The 11476-nt window shown below is 47.1% G+C and overlaps 1 protein-coding gene across 1 annotated transcript; it reads right to left on the bottom strand.

Moving 5' to 3' along the window:
• Nucleotides 1-3566: 3566 nt before the first annotated feature.
• On the bottom strand, nucleotides 3567-11418 carry LOC135538064 (moesin-like; the record flags this gene model as incomplete). The annotated part of the gene is made up of 6 exons (XM_064964053.1): nucleotides 3567-3796; nucleotides 7445-7474; nucleotides 7575-7606; nucleotides 8574-8670; nucleotides 10978-11124; nucleotides 11335-11418. Coding segments are annotated over 6 exons (535 nt in total), but the record flags the coding sequence as incomplete, so codon positions are not given.
• Nucleotides 11419-11476: the final 58 nt, after the last annotated feature.

Below are 11476 nucleotides of genomic sequence, written 5' to 3'. Positions count from 1 at the left end.
TTAGATTATGAAGGAAGGGAGTCTCTGGCACACCCTGCCTTCCTATGAATGATTAGATTATAAAGGAAGGGAGTCTCTGGCACACCCTGCCTTCCTATGAATGATTAGATTATGAAGGAAGTGAGTCTGGCACACCCTGCCTTCCTATGAATGATTAGATTATGAAGGAAGGGAGTCTCTGGCACACCCTGCCTTCCTATGAATGATTAGATTATGAAGGAAGTGAGTCTGGCACACCCTGCCTTCCTATGAATGATTAGATTATGAAGGAAGTGAGTCTGGCACACCCTGCCTTCCTATGAATGATTAGATTATGAAGGAAGGGAGTCTCTGGCACACCCTGCCTTCCTATGAATGATTAGATTATAAAGGAAGTGAGTCTGGCACACCCTGCCTTCCTATGAATGATTAGATTATGAAGGAAGGGAGTCTGGGCACACCCCTGCCTTCCTATGAATGATTAGATTATGAAGGAAGAGAGTCTGGCACACCCTGCCTTCCTATGAATGATTAGATTATGAAGGAAGGGAGTCTCTGGCACACCCTGCCTTCCTATGAATGATTAGATTATGAAGGAAGTGAGTCTCTGGCACACCCTGCCTTCCTATGAATGATTAGATTATGAAGGAAGTGAGTCTGGCACACCCTGCCTTCCTATGAATGATTAGATTATGAAGGAAGTGAGTCTCTGGCACACCCTGCCTTCCTATGAATGATTAGATTATGAAGGAAGGGAGTCTCTGGCACACCCTGCCTTCCTATGAATGATTAGATTATGAAGGAAGTGAGTCTCTGGCACACCCTGCCTCCCTATGAATGATTAGATTATGAAGGAAGTGAGTCTGGCACACCCTGCCTTCCTATGAATGATTAGATTATGAAGGAAGTGAGTCTGGCACACCCTGCCTTCCTATGAATGATTAGATTATGAAGGAAGGGAGTCTCTGGCACACCCTGCCTTCCTATGAATGATTAGATTATGAAGGAAGTGAGTCTGGCACACCCTGCCTTCCTATGAATGATTAGATTATGAAGGAAGTGAGTCTGGCACACCCTGCCTTCCTATGAATGATTAGATTATGAAGGAAGTGAGTCTCTGGCACACCCTGCCTTCCTATGAATGATTAGATTATGAAGGAAGTGAGTCTGGCACACCCTGCCTTCCTATGAATGATTAGATTATGAAGGAAGGGAGTCTGGCACACCCTGCCTTCCTATGAATGATTAGATTATGAAGGAAGTGAGTCTGGCACACCCTGCCTTCCTATGAATGATTAGATTATGAAGGAAGAGAGTCTCTGGCACACCCTGCCTTCCTATGAATGATTAGATTATGAAGGAAGGGAGTCTCTGGCACACCCTGCCTCCCTATGAATGATTAGATTATGAAGGAAGGGAGTCTCTGGCACACCCTGCCTTCCTATGAATGATTAGATTATGAAGGAAGGGAGTCTCTGGCACACCCTGCCTTCCTATGAATGAAGAAGAAGAAGAAATATGGCGGAAACTCCCACCGGTCTATGCCTCCACCAATCCAATGATTTGATATGATTGGGAAGTAGTGAACGAGTGTACACTTCAGGAGAAAGGAGATACTACTGGCACGCAACCCAAGTCTGAAGGGAAGCAAGTCAACATTTAATGGCAGTATCTCTACAGACAATAAAGTCTATGAATGATTAGATTATGAAGGAAGTGAGTCTCTGGCACACCCTGCCTTCCTATGAATGATTAGATTATGAAGGAAGAGAGTCTCTGGCACACCCTGCCTTCCTATGAATGATTAGATTATGAAGGAAGGGAGTCTCTGGCACACCCTGCCTTCCTATGAATGATTAGATTATGAAGGAAGTGAGTCTGGCACACCCTGCCTTCCTATGAATGATTAGATTATGAAGGAAGTGAGTCTGGCACACCCTGCCTTCCTATGAATGATTAGATTATGAAGGAAGTGAGTCTCTGGCACACCCTGCCTTCCTATGAATGATTAGATTATGAAGGAAGGGAGTCTCTGCACACCCTGCCTTCCTATGAATGATTAGATTATGAAGGAAGTGAGTCTGGCACACCCTGCCTTCCTATGAATGAATTAGGGTATAGGAAGGAAGTGAGTCTGGCACCTGCCTTCCTATGAATGATTAGATTATGAAGGAAGAAGTCTGGCACACCTGCCTTCCTATGAATGATTAGATTATGAAGGAAGTGAGTCGGCACCCTGCCTTCCACTATGAATGATTAGATTATAAAGGATGGGGAGTCTCTGGCACACCCTGCCTTCCTATGAATGATTAGATTATGAAGGAAGTGAGTCTCTGGCACACCCTGCCTTCCTATGAATGATTAGATTATGAAGGAAGGAGTCTGGCACACCCTGCCTCCCTATGAATGATTAGATTATGAAGGAAGTGAGTCTGGCACACCCTGCCTTCCTATGAATGATTAGATTATGAAGGAAGGGAGTCTGGCACCCTGCCTTCCTATGAATGATTAGATTATGAAGGAAGTGAGTCTCTGGCACACCCTGCCTTCCTATGAATGATTAGATTATGAAGGAGTCTCTGGCACACCTGCCTTCCTATGAATGAAGAAGAAGAAGAAATATGGCGGAAACTCCCACCGGTCTATGCCTCCACCAATCAATGATTTGATATGATTGGGAAGTAGTGAGCAGTGTACACTTCAGGAGAAAGGAGATACTACTGACACATAACCCAAGTCTGAAGGGAAGCAAGTCAACATTTAATGGCAGTATCTCTACAGACAATAAAGTCTATGAATGATTAGATTATGAAGGAAGGAGTCTCTGACACACCCTGCCTTCCTATGAATGATTAGATTATGAAGGAAGTGAGTCTGGCACACCCTGCCTTCCTATGAATGATTAGATTATGAAGGAAGTGAGTCTGGCACCCTGCCTTCCTATGAATGATTAGATTATGAAGGGAAGTGAGTCTGGCACACCCTGCCTCCCTATGAATGAAGAAGAAGAAGAAATATGGCGGAAACTCCCACCGGTCTATGCCTCCACCAATCCAATGATTTGATATGATTAGGAAGTAGTGAACGAGTGTACACTTCAGGAGAAAGGAGATACTACTGGCACGCAACCCAAGTCTGAAGGGAAGCAAGTCAACATTTAATGGCAGTATCTCTACAGACAATAAAGTCTATGAATGATTAGATTATGAAGGAAGTGAGTCTGGCACACCCTGCCTTCCTATGAATGATTAGATTATGAAGGAAGTGAGTCTCTGGCACACCCTGCCTTCCTATGAATGATTAGATTATGAAGGAAGGGAGTCTCTGGCACACCCTGCCTTCCTATGAATGATTAGATTATAAAGGAAGTGAGTCTGGCACACCCTGCCTTCCTATGAATGATTAGATTATGAAGGATGGGAGTCTCTGGCACACCCTGCCTTCCTATGAATGATTAGATTATGAAGGAAGGGAGTCTCTGGCACACCCTGCCTTCCTATGAATGATTAGATTATAAAGGAAGTGAGTCTGGCACACCCTGCCTTCCTATGAATGATTAGATTATGAAGGAAGTGAGTCTCTGGCACACCCTACCTTCCTATGAATGATTAGATTATAAAGGATGGAAGTCTGTCTGGAAATCTGTGGTGCACCCTACCTTCCTTACCCGTATTACATGTCCTTACCTCTCTCTGCCTTCTTGGTTGTCTCCTCAAACTGGTACAGCCTCAGCATCAAGTCCTGCTTCTCTCTCTCCATCTGATCCTTCTCTTTCTCCATGGCCTCCCGTTTCTTCTTCTCATTCTCCAGCTGGGCCCTGAAAACAGGAGTAGGTGATTGTGACTTTTTATATTGGTGTATCTTCGCCTGGTTCGACTACTGAGACACGGAAGCCACACAGTACAGAGGGTGGGTGAAGGGTGAAGGCGGAGGGTGAAGGTGGGGTACAGGAGGGTGAAGGTGGGGTACAGGAGGGTGAAGGTGGGGTACAGGAGGGTGAAGGTAGAGGGTAAAGGTGGGGTACAGGAGGGTGAAGGTGGGGGTGCAGAAGGGTGAAGATGAGGTACAGGAGGGTGAAGGTGGGGTACAGGAGGGTGAAGGTGGGGTACGGGAGGGTAAAGGTGGGGTACAGTAGGGTGGTGGGGTACAGGAGGGTGAAGGTAGAGGGTAAAGGTGGGGTACAGGAGGGTAAAGGTGGGGTACAGTAGGGTGAAGGTGGGGTACAGTAGGGTGAAGTTGGGGTACAGTAGGGTGAAGGTAGAGGGTAAAGGTGGGGTACAGGAGGGTAAAGGTGGGGTACAGTAGGGTAAAGGTGGGGTACAGGAGGGTAAAGTAGGGTGAAGGTAGAGGGTGAAGGTGGGGTACAGGAGGGTAAAGGTGGGGTACAGTAGGGTGAAGGTAGAGGGTAGAGGTGGGGTACAGGAGGGTAAAGGTGGGGTACAGTAGGGTGAAGGTAGAGGGTAAAGGTGGGGTACAGCAGGGTAAAGGTGGGGTACAGCAGGGTAAAGGTGGGGTACAGCAGGGTAAAGGTGGGGTACAGCAGGGTAAAGGTGGGGTACAGCAGGGTAAAGGTGGGGTACAGCAGGGTAAAGGTAGAAGGTAAAGGTGGGGTACAGTAGGGTAAAGGTGGGGTACAGTAGGGTGAAGGTAGAAGGTAAAGGTGGGGTACAGTAGGGTAAAGGTGGGGTACAGCAGGGTAAAGGTGGGGTACAGCAGGGTGAAGGTGGGGTACAGTAGGGTGAAGGTAGAAGGTAAAGGTGGGGTACAGTAGGGTAAAGGTGGGGTACAGTAGGGTGAAGGTGGGGTACAGCAGGGTAAAGGTGGGGTACAGTAGGGTAAAGTTGGGGTACAGGAGGGTAAAGGTGGGGTACAGTAGGGTAAAGGTGGGGTACAGGAGGGTAAAGTAGGGTGAAGGTAGAGGGTGAAGGTGGGGTACAGGAGGGTAAAGGTGGGGTACAGTAGGGTGAAGGTAGAGGGTAGAGGTGGGGTACAGGAGGGTAAAGGTGGGGTACAGCAGGGTAAAGGTGGGGTACAGCAGGGTAAAGGTGGGGTACAGCAGGGTAAAGGTGGGGTACAGCAGGGTAAAGGTGGGGTACAGCAGGGTAAAGGTGGGGTACAGCAGGGTAAAGGTGGGGTACAGCAGGGTAAAGGTAGAAGGTAAGGTGGGGGTACAGTAGGGTAAAGGTGGGGGTACAGTAGGGTGAAGGTAGAAGGTAAAGGTGGGGTACAGTAGGGTAAAGGTGGGGTACAGCAGGGTGAAGGTGGGGTACAGCAGGGTGAAGGTGGGGTACAGCAGGGTAAAGGTGGGGTACAGCAGGGTAAAGGTGGGGTACAGCAGGGTAAAGGTGGGGTACAGCAGGGTAAAGGTGGGGTACAGCAGGGTACAGCAGGGTAAAGGTGGGGTACAGCAGGGTAAAGGTAGAAGGTAAAGGTGGGGTACAGTAGGGTAAAGGTGGGGGTACAGTAGGGTGAAGGTAGAAGGTAAAGGTGGGGTACAGTAGGGTAAAGGTGGGGTACAGCAGGGTAAAGGTGGGGTACAGCAGGGTGAAGGTGGGGTACAGTAGGGTGAAGGTAGAAGGTAAAGGTGGGGTACAGTAGGGTAAAGGTGGGGTACAGTAGGGTGAAGGTGGGGTACAGCAGGGTAAAGGTGGGGTACAGGAGGGTAAAGGTGGGGTACAGGTACAGTAGCAGGGATTGTAACTTGTGAGAGACTGAAGACACACAGCACAGCCAGCAGTTCACAAGCATCATAAACACAATTATACAATGAACACCACATTACGCCACGCTATGTTGGATAATAAACTTGTAACACTTTAATGCTTGTTAGCTGTAAAGCTTTCACATAAAGCTGTGACATAAAGGTTTGCTATAAAGCTGAGTGATGGAGCTGTAGAAATATAACCACTGAAATTCTTAGACGGAGCTGTGTATTCCACAGGGTCCATGGTGAAATAAATCATCAAATAATAGTGACCTACAGAGCCTTTGGAAAGTACTCAGACCCTTCTTCACTTTTCACACATTTTGTTACGTTACAGCCATAATGACATCACAATACCCCATAATGACATCCTGTTCCTGTGACATCCACAATACCCCATAATGACATCCACAATACCCCATAATGACATCACAATACCCTATAATGACAAAGCGAAAACAGGTTTTTTTAGATTTTTTTCAAATGTATGAAAAAAAACAGCAGATACCTTATTTACATACACTACTGTTCAAAGTTTGGGGTCACTTTGAAATGTCCTTGTTTTTCAAGGAAGGCATTTTTGTCCATTAAAATAATATCATATTGATCAGAAATACAGTGTAGACATTGTTAATGTTGTAAATGACTATTGTGGCTGGAAACGGCTGATCTTTTAATGGAATATCTACATGGCGTACAGCGTACAGGTGAAGGTGTGGTCCTGTGTACAGGTGAAGTGTGGTCCTGTGTACAGGTGAAGGTGTGGTCCTGTGTACTGGTGAAGGTGTGGTCCTGTGTACAGGTGAAGGTGTGGTCCTGTGTACTGGTGAAGGTGTGGTCCTGTGTACAGGTGAAGGTGTGGTCCTGTGTACAGGTGAAGGTGTGGTACTGGTGAAGGTGTGGTACTGTGTACAGGTGAAGGTGTGGTCCTGTGTACAGGTGAAGGTGTGGTCCTGTGTGGTGAAGGTGTGGTCCTGTGTACAGGTGAAGGTGTGGTACTGGTGAAGGTGGTCCTGTGTACTGGTGAAGGTGTGGTCCTGTGTACTGGTGAAGGTGTGGTCCTGTGTACAGGTGAAGGTGTGGTCCTGTGTACAGGTGAAGGTGTGGTCCTGTGTACAGGTGAAGGTGTGGTCCTGTGTACTGGTGAAGGTGTGGTCCTGTGTACAGGTGAAGGTGTGGTCCTGTGTACAGGTGAAGGTGTGATCCTTCTTCCTGTGTGGTACTGTGTACAGGTGAAGGTGTGGTCCTGTGTACAGGTGAAGGTGTGGTCCTGTGTACTGTGTACAGGTGAAGGTGTGGTACTGGTGAAGGTGTGGTCCTGTGTACTGGTGAAGGTGTGGTCCTGTGTACAGGTGAAGGTGTGGTCCTGTGTACAGGTGAAGGTGTGGTCCTGTGTACAGGTGAAGGTGTGGTCCTGTGTACAGGTGAAGGTGTGGTCCTGTGTACTGGTGAAGGTGGGGTCCTGTGTACTGGTGAAGGTGTGGTCCTGTGTACAGGTGAAGGTGTGGTCCTGTGTACAGGTGAAGGTGTGGTCCTGTGTACTGGTGAAGGTGTGGTCCTGTGTACTGGTGAAGGTGTGGTCCTGTGTACAGGTGAAGGTGTGGTCCTGTGTACTGGTGAAGGTGTGGTCCTGTGTACAGGTGAAGGTGTGGTCCTGTGTACAGGTGAAGGTGTGGTCCTGTGTACTGGTGAAGGTGTGGTCCTGTGTACAGGTGAAGGTGTGGTCCTGTGTACAGGTGAAGGTGTGGTCCTGTCTCTTACCTTTCCATCTGTTTCTGGTGCTTCTCCTCCCTGTGTACAGGTAGTCTTCATCTGTGCACAGGTCGATGGTGTGGTCCGGCTTACAGGTGAAGGTGTTCCCCTGTGTACAGGTGAAGGTGGTCCTTTGTACAGGTGAAGGTGTGGTACGTAGAACACAAAATCCTGTGTACTGGTTGAAGGTGTTCCTGTGCAAGGTGAAGGTGTATCCTCTCAAGGTCAATCGCTCTCCAATGTACAGGTGAAGGTGTGGTCCTGTGTACAGGTGAAGGTCTCTCGATCGCTCTCAATCTCAATGACTCTCTCGCGCTCTCTCCAATCTCAATCGCTCTCTCAATCTCAATCGCTCTCTCGCTCTCTCAATCTCAATCGACTCTCTCGCGCTCTCTCAAATCTCCAATCGTAGCATTCTCAATCGCTCTCTCGCTCTCCAATCTCAATCGCTCTCTCAAGCTCTCCAATCTCAATCGCTCTCTCAATCTCAATCGCTCTCAATCTCAATCGCTCTCAATCTCAATCGCTCTCTAAATCGCTCTCAATCTCAATAGCTCTCTCGCGCTCTCTCAATCTCAATCGCTCTCTCAATCTCAATCGCTCTCTCGCGCTCTCTCAATCTCAATCGCTCTCTCGCGCTCTCTCAATCTCAATCGCGCATTCTCAATCGCTCTCTCGCGCTCTCTCAATCTCAATCGCTCTCTCAAGCTCTCTCAATCTCAATCGCTCTCTCAATCTCAATCGCTCTCTCAAGCTCTCTCAATCTCAATCGCTCTCTCAATCTCAATAGCTCTCTCAATCTCAATAGCTCTCTCACTCTCAATCTCAATCGCTCTCTCAATCTCAATCGCTCTCTCGCGCTCTCTCAATCTCAATCGCTCTCTCAAGCTCTCTCAATCGCTCTCTCAATCGCGCATTCTCAATCGCTCTCTCGCGCTCTCTCAATCTCAATCGCTCTCAATCTCAATCGCTCTCTCGTGCTCTCTCAATCTCAATCGCTCTCAATCTCAATCGCTCTCTCTCTCACACACACAGACACTTGTTTACACTCTCTCGGCCTCTGAAGTGATGTACTGAACAAGACCTGAGGCTTACAGCAGTAACTTGACTGACATTAACGGAATATTAGAGGACTCACGGGAGCTTTCTTATCAATGGGCTTGATGATGAACTTTTTATCACTGAATGAAATGTTCCTAATTTCACTCCAAGGAAACCCGATCTTTGGAGTCAGTCTGGAAGGGAGAACAAACGTCAACATTCAGCAGTTAAAAACAAATGCAAACAAAGCGTTGTGACTCCTTTACGTACTCCTAATATCATGATGTGTTTAGAGGACTCAGGAGAACTAGGGTAACGACCTCCCCATAACATCCACAACCTGCCGGTCATGTTTGATGTTAGCTGACAGTAGGCTCAGGGACTGAGAGGAGAAGTAGATTACAGTTAGCAGGCGAAGAGTGGAGGTAGAGTGGAGTAGTGGTAGAGTAGAGGTAGAGTGGAGTAGAGGTAGAGGTAGAGTGGAGTAGAGGTAGAGGTAGAGTGGAGTAAAGGTAGCGGTAGAGTGGAGTAGAGGTAGAGTGGAGTAGAGGTAGAGTAGAGTACAGAAGAGGTAGAGGTATAGTAGAGGTAGAGATGGAGTAGAGTAGAGGTAGAGTGGCGTACAGTAAGAGGTAGAGGTATAGTAGAGGCAGTGGAGTAAAGAAGAGAGTAGAGGTAGAGTGGAGTACAGAGGTAGAGGTATAGTCGAGGTAGAGTAGAGTAGAAGTAGAGTAGAGGTAGAGTATAAGTAGATTACAGTTAGCAGGCGAAGAGTAGAGGTAGAGTGGAGTAAGTAGAGTGGAGTAGAGTAGAGTGGAGATAGAAGTGGAGTAGAGGTGAGTGGAGTAGTGGTAAAGGTAGAGGGAGTATGGGGAGAGTAGAGTAGAGGAGAGTGGAGGTAGAGTAGAGGTGGAGTGGAGTAGAGTTAGAGGTAGAGTGGAGTAGAGGTAGAGGTGGAGGTAGAGTAGAGAGTGGAGGTAGAGTAGAGGTGAGGTAGAGTAGAGGTAGAGGTAGAGTGGAGTAGAGGTAGAATGGAGTAGAGGTAAGTAGAGTACAGTAGAGGTAGATGTATAGTAGAGGTAGAGGTAGAGGTAGAGTGGAGTACGAAGAGGTAGAGGTATAGTAGAGGTAGAGTAGAGTAGAGGTAGAGTGGAGTGCAGAGTGAGGCAGAGGCGTAGTGAGAGGTAGAGTGGAGTAGAGTAGAGTATAGTAGAGGTAGGGTGGAGTACAGAAGAGGTAGAGTTATAGTAGAGGTAGAGTGTAGTAGAGTAGAGTATAGTAGAGGTAGAGTGGAGTACAGAAGAGGTAGAGGGAGAGTGGAGTAGAGTAGAGGTGGAGTGGAGTAGAGGTAGAGTGGAGTAGAGGTAGAGGTAGAGGTGGAGGTAGAGCAGAGATAGAGGTGGAGTAGAGGTAGAAGGTAGAGTGGGCAGGAGGCAGAGTGGAGTAGAGGGTAGAGTAGAGTACAGTAGAGGAGTAGATCGTTATAGTAGAGGTAGAGGTAGAGTGGAGTACAGAAGAGGTAGAGGTATAGTAGAGGTAGGGTGGAGTACAGAAGAGGTAGAGTTATAGTAGGAGTAGAGTAGAGGTAGAGTATAGTGAGGTAGGGTGGAGTACAGAAGAGTAGAGGCATAGAGAGGTAGAGGGAGTAGTAGAGTAGAGTGAGGTAGAGTATAAGTAGAGTATAGGTAGAGTGGAGTAGAGTAGAGGTAGAGTATAAGCAGAGTAGAGGTAGAGTATAAGTAGAGTACAGTTAGCAGGTGTAGAGGTAGAGTTAGATGTAGAGTTAGAGGTAGAGTTATAGTAGAGGTAGAGTAGAAGTAGAGGTAGAGTAGAGTAGAGTACAGTTAGCAGGCGTAGAATAGAGGTAGAGTAGAGGTATAGTAGAGTTAGAGGTAGAGTTATAGTAGAGGTAGAGTAGAAGTAGAGGTAGAGTACTGTTAGCAGGCGTAGAATAGAGGTAGAGTAGAGGTAGAGTAGAGGTAGAGGTAGAGTAGAGGTAGAGGTATAGTAGAGCTAGAGGTAGAGTAGAGGTAGAGGTATAGTAGAGATAGAGTATAAGTAGAGGTAGAGGTATAGTAGAGCTAGAGTAGAGGTAGAGTATAGGTAGAGTGGAGTAGAGTAGAGGTAGAGGTATAGTAGAGCTAGAGTATAGGTAGAGTGGAGTAGAGCTAGAGGTATAGTAGAGCTAGAGGTAGAGTAGAGGTAGAGGTATAGTAGAGCTAGAGGTAGAGTAGAGGTATAGTAGAGCTAGAGTAGAGGTAGAGGTATAGTAGAGCTAGAGGTAGAGTAGAGGTAGAGGTATAGTAGAGCTAGAGTAGAGGTAGAGGTATAGTAGACCTAGAGTAGAGGAGTAGAGCTAGAGCTAGAGGTAGAGCTAGAGCTAGAGGCAGAGCTAGAGCTAGAGGTAGAGTAGAGCTAAGAGGTAGAGTAGAGGTAGAGTAGAGTAGAGATAGAGTATAAGTAGAGGTAGAGGTAAAATAATAGTAGAGGTAGATGTTTACCTGTCGACCTTCTCGTAGATGTTGAGTCCCAGGGCATCTGCCCCCAGCCACAACTCTGTCCCCTTCCTGTTCTTGATGTCAAAGAAGTTGACTCCATACATCTCCAAGTCCTGGGCGATCTTTAGATACTCCAGCATAGCATCCTCCCTGTTCTAAGCAGCATCAATGGAATCCTAACTGTAATTGGTGGAAAAAGGTCTGAATCCTAACTGTAATTGGTGGAAAAGGTCTGAATCCTAACTGTAATTGGTGGAAAAGGTCTGAATCCTCACTGTAATTGGTGGAAAAGGTCTGAATCCTCACTGTAATTGGTGGAAAAGGGTCTGAATCCTCACTGGAATTAGCATTCACACTTACTTGAGCATAGCTCTGTGTTCCTCGTGCCAGGTCTGGATCCGCTGCTCCCACTGTTCTTTAGACAGCTTGTGTTGATCCAGCACTCTGAGAGAAGAAGGAGAAGAATGAGAATGAGAAGGAGAAGGAGAAGGAGAAAAAGGAG

The sequence above is a fragment of the Oncorhynchus masou genome, unplaced genomic scaffold, assembly GCF_036934945.1.
Source record: "Oncorhynchus masou masou isolate Uvic2021 unplaced genomic scaffold, UVic_Omas_1.1 unplaced_scaffold_8992, whole genome shotgun sequence".
NCBI lineage: Eukaryota > Metazoa > Chordata > Actinopteri > Salmoniformes > Salmonidae > Oncorhynchus > Oncorhynchus masou.
The sequence above is the reverse complement of the archived record's forward strand: the minus strand, read 5'-3'. Positions and strand labels throughout refer to the sequence as shown.